At 48.3% G+C, this 20790-nt stretch overlaps 1 protein-coding gene across 2 annotated transcripts; it reads left to right on the forward strand.

The window, feature by feature from the left end:
* Positions 1-3: 3 nt before the first annotated feature.
* GGA3 (golgi associated, gamma adaptin ear containing, ARF binding protein 3) lies at positions 4-20586 on the forward strand. 2 transcript variants are annotated; one of them, XM_086473817.1, is made up of 17 exons: positions 4-43; positions 5474-5558; positions 6312-6387; positions 6917-7015; positions 7833-7956; positions 8906-9009; positions 9544-9624; positions 10727-10864; positions 11849-11930; positions 12398-12514; positions 13517-13786; positions 14415-14482; positions 14882-15204; positions 15704-15969; positions 16154-16323; positions 17028-17138; positions 18295-20586. In XM_086473817.1, exons 1-17 carry the CDS (start codon positions 4-6, stop codon positions 18403-18405), a joined length of 2265 nt encoding a protein of 754 aa, XP_086329943.1. In that variant the 3' UTR covers positions 18406-20586. The 2 variants fall into 2 exon arrangements, with proteins under 2 accessions (XP_086329943.1, XP_086329944.1); XM_086473818.1 differs by lacking the exon at positions 6917-7015.
* The last annotated feature ends 204 nt before the right edge of the window (positions 20587-20790 follow it).

Here is a 20790-nt window from a genome sequence, read left to right on the forward strand (position 1 = left end):
AACATGGCGGAGGCGGAGGGGGAGAGCCTGGAGTCGTGGCTGAGTGAGTACCCCGCGGCCCCCCCCCCCCCCCCTCCCCCCGGCCCTCAGCCCCGCTCCCCTCAGCCCCGGGCCGGCGCCTCTCCGCCTCGCAGCCCCGCTCCCCTCGGCCTGGGGCCCCTCATCCCCGGTCGCTCGGCCCGGGCCCTCCCCATCGCCTCAGCGCAGCCCTCCTGCCGCCCTTCCCCGAGGCCGGAGCTCCTGAGCTGACCGCGGCCGTGGCGGTGCTGTCCGGGGGAGGCTGCGGGAGGTGTGAGCACCCTGAGGGACAGTGGCAATGAAGGAGAGATGCGGAACTGTGGTTGTAGGGGCACAGCAGCCGTTTGGGTCCGTTAGTCGATTTGTTTGTTGGGAGGTGTGAGGCATGGGCAGGTTTGCACCTCGCCTTGCTCAGCACCTGCAAGGCTGTTGGGCTTTTCTGGCCGTGAAGGCGTGTGGTACGCGTCTGTCCGTGCTGTCTCTTCTTCCCTTGCCTGGATTTTTGGTTAGCTAGGTGTACGGCCTCAGTGCTCTTTGCGAGGTTGGGAACTAGGGATTTCCCAAATAAATTGTACTTGTGTCTTGTACAACCATGATACTGAAGCAGATAAATTCTGCTTTATGCCTAGCTGCAGTTACAGGGTAGGAGGTACGGCTGTCCATGCCATACAAACTGGAATATTTAAAAATGGTTTGCCAAAATAAGGTATTTTTTATCACAGAATCTTAGACGTTAGAGACGGGGGAAAAAAACCCCAATGCCATGGCTTGTTCATTCACAGCCCTTGCTGAACATCTCCTCATTGTGTGTCTGTCCGTGCTGCTGGTGAGCTGGCTGGCTGTGGGGCTGTTGGCTGGACAGAACCTAGCGTTGCGGGATCCCAACCCATGATCGAGAGGTGATTCTTGAATGAATCTGTCGTAACAGTATTGGGTTTTCATATATTCCACGTGCAGGGGCTCCTGCTGCTCTCCCTGAGAGGCTATCCTGCACATCACTCACTGGTTGCCTAGATTTTCTTCTTTCTTAATATGTTATTTGTTCAATTGCAGCAGTGAGTGAAGTTCCTAAGTAGTTGGGCACTAGGCAAGCAGCAGAAGGTGGTCATTACCCTAAATACCTTAGAGTATAATACCTTGTTACCTGTTTGGAGCGATCTTTCCATAAACAAGATTAAATACTTCTTGTTCTTTCTTGGTATTTTTATATAAAATTCAAGCATATACATGGTATTGTCATCTGTTACAGGCTAACATCATCTGGCTAAATGATGTTTTCAGCTCTTCTCATTTTAGGTCAATCCGTTCCATCCCCTTACCTTTTTCGCTCCTCCTCTGAACTCCCACAGTTTGTCAATATCTTTTATTATAGCCAGCGAGACACATGAAGAAACACCCACATCCCTTCCTTTTAATCTTTCTCTGAGGAGAAGTGACTCACCCAGTTCAGTTTGTGTGTGAAAATATCTCTAGTAGGAAGGATATTTTGGGTTGTATAGCCTGGAAAGCTTCCTGACTGTTTGTTTTGTGGGCTTATTTTCTCATGGTGGAAGTTCAGAGAGAAGTTCTCTCTCCTTGGCCAAGCGGTAGGATATTCTGCACCAGAGAACGTGTGCTAGAGGGTAGTGTTGCAGAGGCCTTACTCACTGTAAGAAATATTGCAGTGAGCCTGATGGCAGAGCGCACACATTTTTCAAGGCTTGAGTGTTGCTCTCTCATTTAAGAGGGTGCATTTATGCCAGGTCACTGCTACAGTGATTTGTGCTGGTGTGGTTGTACCGCTCCTCCCATGGTGGGGGAGCACGGAGCATTTGGTGTACGTAAATTGTCGGAGGAGTTGTGCAAACCGGGAAGGCAGAGTGCAGAGGCTGGTGCATCCGAGGGTTTTCACCAGGCCTCCTGAGGTTTGGCTTTCTTGTAGCCATCACAAAGCTGTGCCGTGCCGGATGCTAACCTTGAGGGCGCGCGCCTGCTGTGCCCTCGCTGAAGGGAAGGGCCAGAACGGCTCAGCAGCACAGCCAACTTCCCACTCACGGGAGGATGGAAAATGTCTTATTGCCAGTGATTTTATTTTTTTTTTTCTGTCCCGGTGGTATGCAGCTTCCACACTGCCCTGTCTCTGTCATCAGGTGGAGTCATAGACCCATGAAGTAATAGCATCCTCGTGTCCAAATACTGCAGCAGGATCTGCACTTCAGCCAGTGATGATCTAGCATCTTCATGTCTCCTGCCTCGTTTCAGGCAGCTGGGATGAGAGAAGGTGATCCTTTCTATTCTCTTCCCTGCAGGCAGGCTCTTCTTCTGCGCTTCGCTGAAATAGAAGAGGAGGTTAGAAAATAACATCAGCTGTACAAACACAGCTGGATCCTTTGACTTGAGCTCTGCCTTTTCTACTGCATCCAAAGGAAAGCTTATTGTATCACACCCGTGTCAGGCTTGGGCAATGGCCAACGATGTAGTAGATGCAGATGGATAAAATATTATCATTGTCTTAATTTCTTTTTTCCTTGTATTGTCATGGGTCAGCATTCTGCTTCTCACCCAGGGGGTACAAACAGAATCCGGCAGTTAGACTCTGCCTGCTTGGGCTGGGGATTCCCAGTTCATATGCTAAGCCTGACCTGGGGAAACCTTTGTTGGGATGGCTTTTGTCTCACTTCAATAGAGAAGTAAACCTAGGAAAATATGAGCGTTCGTTACCAGCCAATTAATTGTCTGTGGTTCCAACGTCATTTTTCTATAGAGAAAATAAGCACCTTTGTTTCCTATCTAACGATGCCTCCGGGTGTTGACTCATTAGCTTTTCGGGGTCTAGCAGAGCGACTGAGGGCTGAGTGGCTCTGACAGTTCGGTCAGGTGTGAAGCAACTTTATGCTTCTAAGCTGCAGCAGTGCCTGAAAGCTCAGGCAGACATGGTGGCAGGAGTGGTGCTGAGGCTTCTGTTCCCAGGTTGCTAATTCAGATACACTTGGTTGCCAGTATGAAATGGGATTTTCGCGATGGGAACCTGGTGGACAAGCGTCTCTGAAAGCAAACTGTAACCTTTGTTGGCGGTTTCAAGAGAGAAGCCAAGGATTTGATGTTCCAGAGGACCAAACTCTCCTTCCTGGAGTGAATCCCTTCGTATAAGGGTGAAGCATTTATAAGGCAGTGCAGAGGAGCTCCCTGCCCGCATTTTAAGTCTTCTGCATAAAAATAGAAGATTTTAAGTTATGCCTTGATAGATGTGATGCAGCTTCATGTAGGCATGTCCTGAAAAGGTTGAGCCGAGGTAATGGAGCTCACCTGGGGTGCTGTGTTCATGTGGCTGTCCTGAGATTGGTAGGACGTAGTAAGAACCCATGCGCACCATTGTGTTGTGTCCTGCAAACCCATCACTCTCCAGAGCCAGGGCAGGACTTCTGATCAAGCTTATTAACTTTCATGAACTAGGGTTTCACGTGGGAGACTTTATGGATGTTAGAAATAGGGAGTTTCTTCATGTGGAACATAACTTCTCTTCAGTAATCTGTCTCTCCTGAGACTTTGTTATCTTTATGCGAGAGCTTTTGGTGCAAAAACTTAGATGAGTCTGAACCAAATCCAGTGTCATTCCAAGAAATCTTTGAGATATTTGGAACAGCTTTAAAATCACCCTTGGAACATGGAAATGTTGGTTACATTTTCCTGTTTGTACCACATCTTTTTCCTAATGTCAGGATATGCAGCCAACAAAGAGTTCATTTAGTGGAGTGTCTTTACTTGTTTGTGCTCTTCCTGCGTTTATTAGATAAATTCCATTAACTCCAGCCAAGAATTGGGTTTCTTTCATCTAGGCCTGCAGAGCAGCAGAGGTGCTTTGAAGCACCGAGCCATGCACAATGCCGTTTGACTCGCATGAAAAGACTTTAGATTGTTGTAAGTCCACGGCTTCGTGATGCTTCCAGGGCGGTTGCGAGTGTGGCAATAAGGTTTAAGTGCCACATGTGTTTTGAACAGTTACTTGGCTCTACAGCAGCTGCTTTTTAAACTAAACCTCCCTTGAACCTCTTGGGTTCAAAAAATAGCTTGGTACGTTGTACGCCAAGAGGTGATACTACAGTTAGTCCTCCCTGGCTGCAGCCTGGTGCTTGCCTGGGGTCCCAGGAAAGCCCGCAGCGGGCGCAGAGAGTGACCCCTGCAGCTGCAATCCCTGGAACGATTTACAAAACTGCTTTGCAGCCGCCCTTCCGTGAGGAGGAAACTATGAGCAAACCTCGTAGGACTGCCACAGTAGGAGGACTAAGGTGCATTGTGAAAGTGAGGTTTCAGGGTAGATGAACAGCTGGTTTTATCTGCCTGTGGAACAGTAAAAGGATATGTTTTAGTCGTGGTAAAAAATGACGCTTTGTAATGTAGCATGTGTTTATTTCGTTATGCTTCCCTCTATGATGAAAGTACAGGGATGTGTACTGGGGTTTTTTCCTGTCCTTCACCCCCTGCTCTATCTTATCTGGCTAAGCAATATTTTCTTTTCTGTGTCTCTTTCCGTGGTATCAAAATGTTGAGGAAGGCTTTTTAAAGGCCAGCCCTTAGATATATAGCTACAGTGTGGTGTTTCTTCCCTTGCGGGAAAGAAATACCATCATGTCCAGTCATCTTGGCTGGAAGATCAGGTTAAAGCAGGAATCTTGTCTGCTGTAAGCTCAGTGCTCTGTCAGAGTTAAGTAGAATACATGGAGAAGATGTATTCATAAGAAAAAAAGCTGCTGATAGCCTCACTACTCTGCAATCAGTACAATAAGCGAGGCCCTGGTACCCGAGGGAGGATCTATCAGAAGCCTGAAATAGCCCAGTCAGTAAAGCATCGGCCTCAGTTTCAGCATATAGGGTTTGAATTCCTGATCAGGTACAGGCTGTGGTGTTTGTTACTTGCAGGAACAACTCAATGTATAGTAATGAATTTCAGTTCATAATTCCTGGGAGAAATGCAAAGGCGTCTAACAAATCAGCTAGCACTCTAAAAACAAGTGTTAATGCTAAATGACTTATATTAAACATCTGATGTTCCAGCTCTTACTTCTACAGAACTCCCAGGGAATACAAAAATAATCTCCTATGTGGAAAAGCGCGAGGGTTTAGCCTTTAAGGAGTTTAATGTTATAGCCAAATAGCAAGAGATAGCATTTCAGGCAGAGGGAAACTGTGTGAGCTCAAATGTTTTATCTTGTACTCTCATTTGCAGCATGGAAATAGTGTGTTTCTAAGTACTTGAGATTTGGCACCTGTTTTTTTGGAAGGTGGTGATTCTTGCTGGATATTTGGATGTCTCAACTTGGACACACCCTTTTCCCTGAACAGACACACCATGTGTGAACTTCTTTCTCCCTTTTTATAGTTGGCAATGGATGCCAAATGCTTTTTTTTAGGAAATGCACGACCTTTTATACTGTTTCTTTTGCTTGATTGGTAATATGTTCTCTTTCCCTTGCCAAAGATAAAGCCACTAACCCATCTAACAGGCAAGAAGACTGGGAATACATCATCGGATTCTGTGACCAGATCAACAAAGAACTTGAAGGGTGGGTGTTCCAAACTGCTCTAGACTTAATAACTAACATTCACAGTTTAAAATATATAATTTGATCATCAAACTTTCATGTTTTCTTTTATATATGCTGATAGCGCAAGGAAGATCTGTCGACAAAAGAAACAAGATGCTGCAAAGCGTGGTTTCTCTCCTGTGAAAGGCAGCGTGGCTTGTACACAGTCTGAGCACTAGGAAAATGGGAATTCTGAATCTGCCTCTAATGGCAGCTTCTGCAGCTGCAGGGTGCTCATCTAGCCAAAGTCACTCTGTTTGCCAGTCTGTAAAATGGGGTTGTAACTCCTCGTGCCTGGTGGGGCTTCACGTCTTTGAAATCTTTACAAGGCTTAGCCGAAGAAACCTCCTGGGTCACAGCATTCCTGTGAGCTAAGGAAGAAGTGTTTTCTTCTGGAAAAAAGGAAACTAATGCAAGAGAAATGAAGTGATTTCCTGGGCTGGGGACTGTACTGGGAGTTGTTTGGCCCCTCCCAAGCAGGAATCTGGAATTGCTGGCTCAGGCTACAAGCCCTCACTTCCTTTCATATCTGCCAACAGCCAGGCTTACACAGATGCCCTGAACCCTTCTTGTTAGACTTTGTACGCTGATGGAAAGAGGAAAAGTGCTGAATGGCATTTCCTTTTAACGATGTGAAAGGCAGCTCGTTTAAACAGCAGCATTTGTGAAGGTTTTTAAATCCTTCAACGTGTTCAGCTGCTTTGTTTGTAACTGGGATCTGCTTTGTTTCAGGCCACAGATAGCTGTGAGACTTCTGGCTCATAAAATCCAGTCGCCACAGGAATGGGAGGCAGTCCAAGCCTTGACAGTAGGTAGTCCTTACCCCTCCTCTTAAATCCACTAATGTATCGTTTGACATCATCTGTGCAGAGTATTAGGGGGCACAGTGGGTGTCAGTGGGGTTAGCTGGGGCTGGTTCTGGGGCTGAAAGCCCTGATTCCCCTCTGTCGGGGGGGGGGAGTGGACAGCAAGAGGGGAGAGGGAGCGCAGTTACCTAACTGGAGCGTCCAGATTGCTCGTGAGCAGTCGAGCAGTCAGAAATAACTCTGGTTTAGTTTTAGCTGCTTTCATTTCTTATATTCAGGCAAGATTTGTCTTCATTGTTATGAGACCTAATGGTGAGATAACTGACCCAGGTGAGCATGGCTGAGGGCGGAGACCAGCCTGTCTTGATCCGTCACCCCTACAGACGGAAGATTCATGCCTCTATCGCAGAGCAGGAGTATGTGTCTCCCTGACACGGGTCCTTCAGTTCCCCTCTAAGCAGACCACAGCTGCGCTGTTAACCAAGAGTTTTGGTGTTCATTTCAGCCCCTGTTTTTGTTCCTTGAATGCAGGTGCTGGAAGCTTGTATGAAGAATTGTGGGAGAAGATTTCATAATGAAGTAGGGAAGTTTCGCTTTTTGAACGAGTTAATAAAAGTTGTGTCTCCAAAGGTTAGTGCCTGAGCCTTACGGCCGCGTTTCCTCTTTTTTTGGCCACCGTAAGCTCCGTACAGGCAGCATCCAAAACGTTTGCAGTGCTCTCTCTGGCTCACTGCGTTTATTAGCCTACATTCAAGTGTATTTGTTAGCTAGGTTTTTGTTTTGTTTTGTTTAATGCTCTGCTTACTGTCTTTCACAGTAAGTTGTACTTATTTACCATCAGTAAGTAGTCTCTGTACTGTTCTAATCCTTCATGTTACTCATGTTTCTAAAGCTTGGGCTGTGTTTTTTTTTAAACAAACCAAACAAACAAACAAAGAAAACTCCAGTGTCAAAGTGATGCAGGGGTTAAAACAAGAGACTTGGCCACACACAGTAGAGTTCTAGTCCTCGCTCTGCTGCCGACTTGCTGTGTAAGAGCGCCTGGCTCAGTTCCTCAACGTTCGTGGTCAGTTTAACATGGCAAACAATAGACAGAGGCGCCCCATGGCATGACTGATGCAGCAAAGTATTCCCAGATTCTTCCTGAGAAGACAGGGAAGGGAGTGGTTACCTGTATTGCTGTGAATTTTTAGATTGCAAAATCCTGAAACCAACAGAATAGCTGTTTTTACTTTTGCTGAAGATAATCACAAAGCTTCTCTTTGTATTATTTCAAATATTACAAGAGCATTTTTTCCTCTTAATAAAATGTATCTTAGATCGTCGTGGAACTTGGATTAGTCACCTTTCAGTGTGTATCACTGAACTTCCATTCTCTGGGTTTGGGCTTTAGTTTTAACAAGAAATAAAGAGTGTGGAGAATTTACATCTTTTTTTCCATTCTTAGTACCTGGGAGACCGAGTCTCGGAGAAGGTGAAGACCAAAGTCATTGAGTTGCTGTATAGCTGGACAGTGGCATTGCCAGAAGAATCCAAAATCAAGGATGCCTACTACATGCTGAAGCGACAAGGTAGGAAGTCGGCTGCTCGTTCGTCCGTTCTCTCCAGCCTGTGCCTTGAGCAGGAGTGTCGCAAAATACACAGCTTCTAATTACATGGGGTCAAGGCAAGCTCTGAGGGGAGACAGAGCAAGGGAGAAATTCCCTGAAAAGCTTCTCATTGTATTTAAATGCCTTGGGCTGCATTGGTTTGGCTCTTTTAACTAGGTTAGTTCAACACCTTGCAAATGCTTTTGTTTTGGTTTGCAGGGCCTTTTTTGAGGTTTTCTGGAACTAGTTATTAAAGGTTTGAACAAGTCCAGTTTAAAGTGAAATAAGAGCCTCATGTAGCCTTTTGTGTTCTTTTAACTAGATCACTTTACAATTGTACCTTTAGTTCAACGGGTACAAATGTCTCCTGTAGGCACAGTGACAAAAGCTCAGCTCAGAAACATGTGGTTTCAACACGAGAAAAATTGGTTCCAGGAAAGCTCTTGAGGTAGAGCACGAATCTAAGGATTTGCCAATGGAACAAGCAGGGAGCTTAGCTCCTTCCCCACTTGTGGATAGGAGTCTCCCCATCGCCCCGTTTTGCTCAGCTCATTTGTACCAACCAATGTCCTGCCCTTGAGTTTGCACAAAGCTGGGTTGTCTGGGACCGCGCTTCGTGGTTCAACAGCTAAAGTGAAAGGGGGAAAGACAAATAGTCGAAAGCTATTGATTGTACTGAGCTGTTAGAGGAGCAGTATGGACATGGCAACATATTTGCGGGGGTTTTGGCCTTCATCAAAGAGAACTTTCTTTGTTTTTCCAGCTAGCATGCTCTGTGGTTTTGATCCTGTGCTGTTCATTAGAACAGTGGGCTGGTATCAATGGACAGATTGACCGCCTGTTCGCTTTGATAGCAGCCTGTGAGTAACTGGGCCCACTGCCTGGTGTGACTGGGTGTGCAAACCCACGTGGGTTCCCTTTATGCTTTCAGGGATCGTTATGTTTGATCCTGTGATTCCTGCAGATAGAACCTTGATTCCTTCTCCACCGCCTCGTCCCAAAAACCCTGTGTTTGATGATGAGGAGAAATCCAAGGTACAGCGAAGACTTGTATCATAATCACTAATGAAAAGTGATTACTCGATGCACATTTAGAATAAGGAAGTAAAATACACTAATTTGCCTTTTATTTTTGGGGGTGGTGGTGTGTACTTTCACAGAACTCACAGCTTTGTCCACCTACGTAACCTGAAGATCCAGTTAAGGCCTTGTCTGTGTTACCATGATGAGGTTATTCCTGGTAAAAGTGCCATCCTGCTGTAGTAGCAGAAGGCAGAGAATGTTTCGCATACAGGCCCAAAAATGACGTATGGGAGGAGTAATTATCTGGTGTCAGAAGTCTCTGAGATTTCACAGCATGTGTCCTGTGTAGAAACAAGAATGCAGCATCTCACATAAACTAATGAACCATAAATGACTCCTCCCGAAGTCACTGTGAGAGCAGTGTAAGCTTTGTCATAGCGGGCTGTATCTCGGTTCCCCTGAATTGTTCTCTTACATTCCTTTCTCTGCTTCCCTTTGCCAAAGGGTCTTGATTTGTTTCCTGAATATCCTCTTCTCGTCTTACAGCTTCTAGCTAAACTGCTGAAGAGCAAAAACCCAGATGATTTACAAGAGGCCAACAAGCTTATAAAATCCATGGTAAAAGAGGTAAGAAATTCCTGCAGGATTGGTCCCAGGCAGCAGTCTGCTTTCCAGGTTTTAAGCTATTCTGCTTCAAAATGGTGGAGAGCTTTACAGTTGTGTGAACCTGCCAGAACCTGGGTTTTTCAGGCTCCGGGAGCACATCCCTTAGTTAGGTTGTGGGAACTGAACGAGACTGACCATCAGTGACATCCAGCCTTTTATTGTCTTTAAAAACCTCTAACATGCTCACTTGCATCTAGTCCCTGTGGTTGCTGGGATAAAGGGGGTGCCTGATGACTTAGGAGGGCTCTGTGTGATACAAATGCGTTACAATTTTGACTCTAGCTCACAACTGGGACATGTTTGTATCAGAAAAATGTCTACAATTGGTGTCTCTGGTGGAGGAGAGGGCAAGAAGGGGCAAGGATTGAATGCCCCTTGTTGTAATTAACTACGTGCTCGTCACTCAAGATGCTATTTCACGTCAGGGTTTGAAGGCAGCATCGCAGTACCACCCCTGGATACTGAGGACTGAGTCATTGGACTGGGTCTTCTCACAAGCAGGCTTCATGGAAACACCTTCCTGTCTGTAGAGCTGTGATGCATCCACCCATGGCAGTCATTGGAAACCCTGGAGTCCGGGAAGTGACTCACTGTGATTCTGGGGGAAAAAAACCCAACAGGATAGCCTCTAGACTGAAGAGGGTGTATACATTACTGAAATGTTTCCATTCAAGCTTCTGTTGTCCCCAGGGCAGCTTCTGTGCATCTTTAGCTGTCTGGTAGAAAGTGTCCACTCATCTCTGATTTGAAATTCCAACTAAAGATGGTCAGAAAGGAACTTTTGGGAACTTTTTTATTTTTGATGGTATAATTATACATTAAAGTCTAGTTAATGAGATTTTTTTTGGAAATACAGGGGTTTCTATCCTTTCAGAATGATGGTAAAAAGATAGTAAAATAGGCAAAGCTTCACATGAATGGAGAGGTTGTTTGTTTGTTTGTTTTCTAGCTTAACCTTAAATAGACATTACTTGACGTGATTTACAGATAACTCCTGCTGTTGAGAAACTGTGGACCTTTACGGGGCAACTCACTTTTTATGTCTGTGTTTTACACCCTGAAGGATGAGGCTCGGATTCAGAAAGTGACGAAACGCATGCACACGCTGGAGGAAGTAAATAACAACGTGAAGCTGCTGAATGAGATGTTGGTTCATTACAGCAAAGAGGATTCATCAGAGGCTGATAGGGAGCTCATGAAGGTGGGTCTGGGCTGCTCCTTCTTCCCAGAAATCCTGCAGTCAGTCCTTTGTTCTCACAGACTTGAGTTTTGCAGAGAGTTACAAACAGTGCAGTAAAATGGAGAGCAATGGCAAGAAACGAGAGCAAGTTGTTAGAAACAGCAGGAAAGAAAATAACCACGTTTTTAACGCCTTTCACCAAAGGGCTTGGTGGGTAATAGCTTGGTTTTGCACCTGCTTGAAGTGAGGTAGAGCTGTTCTCCAAAGACCTGACGTTGTAGAAGCTGCAAGTTTGTAATTCTTGCTCCTGTTAGGAAACACTGATTGCAGATCAGAACTGCAATCCCTTACAGCACTGTGGATGGATAAACTAAAGGCTGAATGGGGCAGAAAGTATGTCCTCCCCTTCAAAGGAGGAGTTTTAGCTAGTGTTACAAGGTTGGGAGGACATCAAGAAGGTAAAAATGAGGACAGCTACCAGAGATGGTTGGATAGGCCTAGGGCCTTGAAGAGTTGCACCTTATCGGATTTAAAAAGTTAAACCTGCTTGTTTTTAACAGCAAGCTTCTGAAACCGTGGTAAGAAGCTTAAGAAACTGGTTTGTTTCTGTGAAACATTTCCTTCTTGCCACCTTTTTTCTGGGTGGTTGCAGCACAATTGAAGCCTAATCGTTGAAGCACAATTCTGCTCTGCCTCGGGCTTTTAGGGACTGCTGGGACACAAGGAACAAACATCTCTTGGACTCGAGCTGGCTGGAAGTGCTGATGTGAGGCAGGACTGAGGGATGTTGTGGTGAAAATGCAGGCTGTGTTTAATGTAAGGCTTGGCAGCTCTGTTAACAGGGCAGGGCCAGGGGATCCTGCTTGTGCGGCCGCACGGGCGCGGGGAGATGATTTCTCTGTTCTGGGCGTTCCAGTGCACGCCCGGGGAGTCGTTCTGTGCTGGCTGGCGTTGCTGACAGGGGCTCCTGGCTGATGAAACCCTTTGACCTAATCTGTCTTCTAGGAGCTCTATGAGAGGTGTGAAACCAAAAGACGGACTTTATTCAAGCTGGCCAGTGAGACGGAGGATAATGACAGCAGTTTGGGTAAACTACGCTACGCTTCTCCTTTTTTAATTGCTTTTGTGACCTGTGGCTGTGCAAGGGTTCAGCAAGGGAACGGCTGCTGTAAAGACGCCTCTTGGCTTTGAGTGAGCAGATAAAAGACAAGACCCTCGCCTCTTTATGCTTATCATTTAAATTCAGGCAAGGACTCGACTGCAGAGTTGGTGGTTAGGGAGGCTGGGGGCGATAACAGGGGACAGCTGCTGCTTTGGAAGGGGAAGGGAGTTGCTGTGGGGAGCAAAGCCTTGGACTCATTTTTTCGTTGTGGCTGTAATATGCATGGACCTAGAAAGGTCAGGGCATTGCTTAGAGAAGCATGGCAAAGCTTATAGCCAAATAATGGAAGTTTTTTCTTGCTGATTATTTAGTTGATAACTGAGTACTCCCAGCATTAGTGGGAGCAGAGTGACTAAAGTCTTGGAGGCCGTTTTTGTCTCTCTTGCATGTAGGGGATATTCTGCAGGCCAGTGACAACTTATCCCGTGTGATAAATTCCTATAAAAAGATAATAGAGGGACAAGTGATGAATGGTGACGTGGATCTCCCTGTGATGTCTGTAGTGGAAGGTGAGTTCCTGGGAAGCCAACTGTTTTAATTTTTGAATCCTGCAATTCTAAGTCTTTTGGAGAGCGTTTCCTATTCATCGTGTTAAAGTAAGCTGTTGATGGTTCTTGTGGCCAGCAGTTTGTGAATCAGAGGGGGACAAGACAGCTCCTAAGCAGGGATTAAACAGCTGTGGACAGGAGCAACAGTGCTGCAGCTTGGCATTTTCCATCGCTCGTTCCATATTATCGAAACCTTTGATAACATCAGTAGCAAACCTGCATCTGAGCAGTTTGTGTGGCTGGAAGTTCTCCTACATTTTCCTCTCCACATTTATCCTGTTTCTTAATGGTGACGTGTAAGACAACAATGATTTTATCAAATGGAGAAGAGCAGGAGAGTGGGAGCCAGGCCAGGGGTCTTCTCCTTGCTTTGCCAGCAATTCCATTTATGAATTTAGGCCAGCTGCCCATTTACACTTCAGCTTCACCATTGAGAGCTCTGGACGTGTGTGTGGCAGAATTACCATTTGGGAGTCACTGAAATGCTCTGCATGGAGAGGAGTAGGGGAGTGCGTAATGCTGCCTGACAGCTGCTCACTGGGACAAGACTGTCCTAAATATGAAGATCCAGACAGTGTGAATTGTCCTCAGCTCTCTAGCTCTCTGATAGCCTTTGTTTCCTGTAATTCTGTAGGATCTTCCAAAGCCTCATCTGAGCATAAAAGATTTTGAAAAGGTGACAGATTATGCTACAGGAAGCACTGGGGAGGGAGCAGTGGGTGGAGCAGGTGTTGCTTTCATACAGAAATTTCCTAAGTATCTGGGTTGATTTAGGTAGCTTGTGGACAGGAGGTGGCCAGGTGGAAAGCACGTGGCCCTTCTGTTACAGAGAGCCATAAGCCCTGGTTAAATGACGGATCCGTGTTACCTAAACCAGCTCTTTCATAATTTCCTCTGTACGTTGGGTTTGCTCTGAGCCTTTTGCCTTCTTTCCTAGTAGTGCTCTTCTCCTGTCCGCTGCAGGGAGTAACTCCAGCAGTAATCTCAACACCCTCATTGATCTTGCTGGATTGGACGTCACCAGCACCCCGCCACCTCCAATGCCACCCACCACCCTGACGCCAGCCCCCACAGCAGCCCCCGCCCCAGCAGAAATCCCCATTCTCCCGCCTCCTCCCCAGACGCTGGCCCAGTTGCGGAGCAGTTCCTCCAGCCAAGCGGAAGCCGCGCCCGCGCAGCAGAGCAGCACGGCCAACTCCCTCTCCTTGCTGGATGAGGAGCTGCTGTGCTTAGGTAAGACACCGAGGAGCCCAGAAGAGGGCTGCTCCATCCGTGCCTCACAAAGACTGCTTTCTTCCTTCGGTGTGAGGGCTGGCTGCGCATGTGGCGTGCCTCAAAGGAGTGTGAGACGCCCTTGGCTTCTAGAGAAGTCCAGGGAACACTCCCTTGCATCATCCTGAATATGGTCAGGGAGTCAGTATTAAAAACTCCCATCTTCCCAGAGCAGGCTCCAAGGGAAATAACCGTTGAGTGTAATTGCAGCCTGACCTCTGTAGGCGCTTGCACGTGCTGGACATGCCGGCTGCAGTTCGGGCCGGATTTCAGCCCTGACCTGGTGGCTGTGCTGAGGAGCGAGGTGCCTTGAGGGGTTGTGTGCAGGAGCCTGCGGAGCCCGGGTATGAACAGCAGAAGACGCTGCAAATCGGGAAGGGTTAGAAGAGCTGTGTGCAGGGGGCACTGTCAGCTACTGCTGTCAGTCTCTTTTCCTCATTATAGACTTGCAGCCTGTTTCAGTCTTTCATCAGGTTCTTGGGCCCTGGCAGAGCTGAATCAAGTAGTTTGATGGTACAGAAATAATTGCCAAGCGATGACACTAACTCATGTTCTCCTCCACTCACCTAGGTGTTATTTTTCCTTTCAGGCCTGAATGACCCAGCCCCTGCAGCCGCGAAGGAGACCTCGGAAAACAACCAGTGGAGCATGTTTGAGGTACAACGGAGGGGCTCGGGGGAAGGGGAGGGAGAGGTTGTCATTGTGGGAGGTCTCAGGACACACTCTGTCACCTTGGAGAAGCATGTGATCACACATACAGGCAGAGGGACAGCAGTTCCTGAGGGGAAGTCTAGCTTAGCCCTAAAATCTGGGATAGCTGTGTCTAAACAGTGTAGGTATCCCTGAACCAGGCTGTCTCAGTTTCCCATCTGTCCCCCATGATGTTAGCACTTCCTTTGCTTAAATTACAGATCAGATGTAGTCCTGACATAGGCTGACTTTGCTGCTTGCCACCCAGCACCTGTTTCTGCGGTAAATCTCTCTCCCTCTGTACAGTGCCGTCTCTACAACAGGGGGTAGCAGTGAGTTAGAGCATCTACTTGTCCTCTCTTTCAGAATGACCAGTTGGACCTGGATTTCTTTAATCCGAAGATGGTGACTGTTGCTTGCAACCCTGCAGGGAACCCTCTTCTCCATCACACATCACAGACCACGTGTGGAACATCAGGGACGCTGCCCTCTGCTTTCACAGCCTCTCAGACTGCTCCCAGCATCCCAGCACCAAACTCGGCACCGTTTGTGTTCTCTGCTGGTCCGGCTGCCCCTGCAGGGCCTCCTAAGGCTATTCCAGCTGCTCCTGGGTACTTCAGCTCATCTGTGGGGAGCAATATGTCACATAAGATGGATGCATTGGGACAACTCCTTGAAGAAGCCAAAGGGTAACCAAAAGTCCTGGGCTTTGCTTTGTCTCTGCGGTTAGAAAGCCAAGCCTGCTGCAGCATCAGGTTCAGAGGCAGACTTTCAACTCTCTGGTTGGGTAGAAATGTGCAATTGGGATTTTTCTTCTTAGGGGATTTAAATTTACAAACTAATACAAGGGTCCCACCTCGGGGACGGAAAGGCAGGCACTACCAGGCGGAGCCCAAAGCTGTGCCTGATGCAAATGGGCGGTGTGAAGTTGAACAGGCTGGTAGGGTACAGAGGCCTTGGCCCATCTGAACCTTGCTCACCTTCGCCAAGGTGGGACTCTGCTTTCCTCTTGATTTAGGGAAGGGATGCCTAACCCTGCCACCACCACTTGCCTTGTCGCTCTTCTTCCATGAGCCTGTACTGTCTCAGACTCCGGTCTGGCTCTGGGCCGCTGCTTTGTCCTCGTGATCTGCCGGTATCTCTGGGTTTCAGCTCTTGTTTCCCGTGTTTTTTCTGTCTCTCTTGCAGGACTGCCACACAGGGCATGGTGACGCCCTCGGTGTTCCCTGGGGTTACTTTGCCAACCACTGTCACCTCTGCCCCGTTAACAGCACCTGCAGGGCTGCCAGCCCCTGCCCCGGGAGCCCCTCCAATTCCTTTCCCAAGCAGCTGCACTGCTGGCTCAGGCAGTCCTCTCTTCCAGCCGGCATCATTCCAGCAGCAAGGCAGTCCCGTGAAAGCACCTGAAATTTCTTTGGCCAATGTCCACGTTCCCTTAGAATCCATTAAACCCAGTAAGTATCTCAGGTTTTCCACCTTTTCTCTGAACATTTTTGAAAAGCAAGGCTTCTTGACAAAGCCTCTGAAGTAGAGAGGAAGGATGAGGTGTCCCAGCCGGACGGTCAGACTGCCTAACGCAGCTACAGGCCGTCTTCCGCAGCGTAACCTGTGCCCCTCTCCCTTCCCTCCCTGCCGCAGGCAGCGCCCTCCCGGTGACAGCCTATGACAAGAACGGCTTCCGCATCCTCTTGCACTTCGCCAGGGAGTGCCCGCCGGGACGGTCGGATGTGCTCGTCGTGGTGGTCTCGATGCTGAACACGGCACCGCTTCCCGTGAGGAACATCGTGCTGCAGGCTGCTGTGCCGAAGGTAGGACGCGCGGCTCAGAGCCACGGCGACGCCGGACTGTGCCTTCGGCAAGGCCTGGGCGTGAACGGGGCGGGGGGCTTGGGACAGCCTGGTCCTGCCTTCTATAGGCTGTGCTCTGCCTGTTTCCAAAACGTAAGGGTGGTTGTCAGAGGCAGAAAACGCTGACTAGGGTAAGTCAAGAACTGCAGGTAGTTAGTGTTCGGGTTTTCTTGCTATCTGAGATCAACCAAGCTGTGTCTGTCCAAGAAGGTGGCTCAGGTAGCACAGTGACAGGACTGTTGCGTGGGCAGAGCCATCCTTGAGGTCTTCAGAATCAGAACTTCCAGCAGACATCCTAAATCTGACAGTATGTTCCATTTTGGTCTTACTGCACCTAGATAATTTTGGGTGGCCAGCTTTGAAAACTGGCTCCATCTCAGCTACGATCCGCCCACCGTTGTGAAGGCGTTCACGTTAAAACCTCTGACACGAGCACTCGGGTGGGAGGCTGCTGTGGTGTTCACCTGACCAGTGCTTTTACTCCGGGCCGACTTGTCAGTCGAGGTGTTCCTATCGTGTTGCGCAAGCTGGGCTGGCTCTTGTGTCCTCATCCTCACATGTGGATTGATTCTCTTCGGTTTGGATGTGTGCTCTTATCTCCTCAGCCTTCATTGTCCCCAAGGTAGGAGACAATCCCTGAGGTCTGCTTTCTTTTTCGTTTGCAGTCCATGAAAGTGAAGTTGCAGCCACCCTCTGGCACAGAGCTGTCTCCATTCAATCCCATCCAGCCGCCTGCTGCCATCACCCAAGTCATGCTTCTGGCAAACCCTACGAAGGTGAGAGGGGGCAGTGGGGTTTCTGGTCAGACAAATCTGATGTTAGCTGAATTCTGCAGGGGAGTTGGACCAAACGCTTGAGCAGATACAGCTGTTTGTTCCTAAGTTGCCCTCCAGAGGTGGTTACTGCACAACGTTGGTGTTTCAGTTCAGGGCTAGAGGGAGACTCTTCCCCAGCAGACTTTGTCAGCAAGGAAAGGTCTGAGAACGACCCGTACGTTTCTCCCAGCAAAAGGGCAACGGTGAGACCAGGCTCAGCCATAAAGGGCAGCAGTCAGAGCTGCGTCAGGAGCTGTCTGACTCCCCTGCGCACTGGCAGGGCCTAGTTTTGATAACTAGATTGGTGTCAAATTAGCTGGTGCTGTAGAAATACATTTGCTGTGTTGAGGCTGTAGCCTGACAGACCTGAACCAACTGACAAATGTCAGATCGTGCCTCTCCCACTATTCTTTGGGGATGTACCTGTGACCAGTGAAGCAGCGTGGCTGCCGCTTTCTTTTCCGAGCAGCTCTTTTCCTTGCTGTAGTCAGTCACTGAAGTAGCCTGCTCCATAAAGCTCAGAGCTGAAGTTTCTAATTATTTGACAAATTTGGATGTTACTACTTGACAATTACAGCAAAAGGGTCCTTAAAATACCAGCTGAAAGCTTTGAGATCCAACAGGGTAAGTGCCAGAGGGGTTTGGTGCATTGTGGAAAAACCAATGTAGATCCCCCTCATTGAAGGAACCGGTTCCATCTCCTGCTTACTGTTCTACTGGGAATTTTGCAGAGCAGAAACTGTTTTATCTTCCTCCACGTGGTGAGGAATTTAATTTTGAAAATGTTGAACTATTCCAGCAGCGTTCTGCAGGCTCACTGGAGAGCAGCTGAGCAGCGGGTGCTGGCCACCTATGTGCTGCTATCGCAGGTCATTCATGCTTTTCTCCTCCTGTTCCATGCTAAGCAATAAAGCTTTTGTGGTATAAAAACTGGAAGGTAAATAACTCAGTTTTGCTAAATAGCTGAACTACTCCACGAGCTCAACCTTGGCCCTCTTCCCCCTGCTCTGTGCGACGGAAGCGTTGTGCTCTCTGTAGAGCTCTAACAATGAAACGTTTTGTTGGGGAGTAACCGGGGCTGTTCTCATGTTGCTCTTGGGTTTTGTCTTTCCTGCAGGAGAAAGTGAGGCTGAGATACAGACTGACCTTCACACTGGGAGACCAGCCCAGCACAGAGGTTGGCGAGGTGGATCAGTTTCCCCCGGTAGAGCAGTGGGGGAATCTATGACCTTAGGACACTGCCAGAGACTGTGACAGGACCAGGAAAGGATCCCACAGGACTGGAATGAATGTGACGTGGGGAGGGACACACATGCTATCCACTGGTGACGTTCAGCTTTGTTTACATGTCCTGACCACTCTGCTTGTAGCTTTAGTCCAGAATGTTTTGCCCCACGTTGAAGGGGTCCTGGAACATCGATGCCAAGCATGAACAGAGTGGCAGCCAGTAACAGGCAGTGCTGGCTGCTTTTATCTTGACCTCTGGGTGAATCTGGTTCTATCTTCCACTCGATTAAACTTGAAGTTAGGGGATTTTGAGGGGAGACCTGTCAGCAGAAGAGGATTTAGTTGGCTTGTTCCTGTACTGCTGTCCGGAGATACCTACAGGCTGGTGGGGTAATGATGCCACCGTGAGCTTCCTCAGTGCAGAGCCCTTACACGTGCCCTCCCTCGGACTTTTACCTCCTCAGTGCCAGGCCGGACCCGCTAAGCATGTTGAGCAATAACGCTGGCTCCGTGAGGGAATGCTGATTTTTTTTTTACACTGAAATGGCACTTGGCTCCCTTCCTCCCCCTCCGCTGCTTCGTGCCCATGGCCAGTGTACGCAGACCCTCGCTGTGTGTTGGGCGACACTGCTCTACCTTTAACCCTTGCATTTATTTTACACTGCTGGCTGCCTCCCTGTCGTGTCCGTTCTGGGCAGCTGGGGCCGAGTTCTGTAAGCAAATGGTTACACTGGTTATTTTTCTGCCTTCACTGCATTTCCACAGTGTGGGGGAACGAGGAAATGTGTAGTGAGGAGGTAAACGGGGCTGCAAAGGAGCGGTCAGGGGTGGAGGACAGCGCCTGGAGTGCAGAAGTGTCTTTACAATCACTAATCGGGTGCAGTGACTGACTCCAGGGGTAAGGAGAGATGCCTCTTGTGTCCCCTCCTGCGGGCAGTATTATTATTGTAGTTGAATACTGTGTTTGAGTACAATGACATACAAGATGTAAATAATAGAGCTATAGGATATCTAAGTAGAGACAAGCAGACAGCGAAAGGAAAGAAGGCGCCACTGGGCTGTGGCGATGCATGTGCTGGGTTTAGTGCCCGGTTTTATTTGTTCCCTGTATTAAGTGGCTAAGTGCAATTGTCTCCACGAGGGGGAAAGCGGTTTTGCTGGACACCTGCGCTAACAGGGGGCAGAAGAGCTGCCCCCTCTAGCTACCGTCTCACAGAAACTGGGTTTAAATCACCAAAACTTGATTCCAGCAGTCCCTCCCTTCTCCCTCTCGATTTCCAATCTCAAGCAGTGCCTCAGCTGGCTTTGAGACAGACTGTTTTAAATGAACGGGTTTTTCTAACATCCACTGACAAAAGCACAGACAGGGCGGGCCCTTGGACACCGAGCTCAGCGTTTCTAGCGGTGCTGTCAGGCCCAGCTCCTGCCGAGCTGCGAGGGGGAGCAGTCGGCTCCAGCCCTGAGAAGATCAGTGCGCAGGAGGAGACCCCTGCCTGTTGTAGGAAGAAAACTCCGGAGGAGGTTGTGCTGCTGGAATTAATGGTGGCTGTAAAACCCATTACTGCAAATGCAGCTTGGAGTTATTTATAGTTGAATTTTCTTTACTGTGTTGTGAAGTAAAAATCACTAGAGGTGAAAACTCAGCGGATTCGAAGGCCTGAGGTCCTAATCCGAGGCACCAGGCAGCCGTAGAAGCCCCTGAAGGTGGAATCGCAGCTTGGCCAAGGAACTTGCTGTAAACTCTTGGTCTGAAGCTCATGAAGACCCCAGCCCTGTCAGCTCCCTGACGTAGAAGGCAGGTCAGAGGGTTGGGTACATCGTTTGGATCCTTAAAGAAAGCGGTTTTTAAATCGAGGGACTAGGATAGGGGACAAGGAGAGAATTCTTTCTGCCTCAGCCATGTTCCTGCCAGCACTTTAGACACAGTAGGCATGGGGGTGGTGCTCGGGTCACGGTGGTGTGTCCTGAGGGAGCAGGTTTCACTGCTTTAGATGCCTACACGTGAATCTCACTGTGACTTTGAGGAAGTCAGAAGAGCACGAGTGCTTTCTGCAGAACGGCTTCGTTCTCGGTGTTAACGGCAGCGCGCCGCCCGCGCTGTACAGCCAAATGGAAAGAGGCCGTAGTCTTGCTGCGTGGAAATGCGTTGTTAAAAGCTTTGGAAATTAAACTATGAATGTTCCTTGTCTGTAGGGTGAGGTTCCTGCTTCATACCAAACAGCCGTAACTGTATATACATCTCAAATGCATTGGTTCTGCTGCATGTTAAATAAATTGTTTTCCCTACTTTGCCCTGTGGACAGCCCTGCCTGCTCGCGAGTACCGTGCCGCTCCTGGAAATCTTAAAACTCAGCCCATCACCTCACGACCATCCAAACTAGGTGGA

This window comes from Leptosomus discolor, chromosome 15, assembly GCF_034619465.1.
Source record: "Leptosomus discolor isolate bLepDis1 chromosome 15, bLepDis1.hap2, whole genome shotgun sequence".
In the NCBI taxonomy this organism is placed as follows: domain Eukaryota; kingdom Metazoa; phylum Chordata; class Aves; order Leptosomiformes; family Leptosomidae; genus Leptosomus; species Leptosomus discolor.

What these genes read in the sequence shown, in the direction of transcription:
- GGA3 (XM_086473817.1), top strand. Translation starts at nt 4, where the DNA reads ATGGCGGAGGCGGAGGGGGAGAGCCTGGAGTCGTGGCTGA. An exon ending in GAGCCTGGAGTCGTGGCTGA is followed by an intron (nt 44 to 5,473) that starts GTGAGTACCCCG and finishes CCCTTGCCAAAG; the next exon opens with ATAAAGCCACTAACCCATCT. An exon ending in CTACATGCTGAAGCGACAAG is followed by an intron (nt 7,957 to 8,905) that starts GTAGGAAGTCGG and finishes TTATGCTTTCAG; the next exon opens with GGATCGTTATGTTTGATCCT.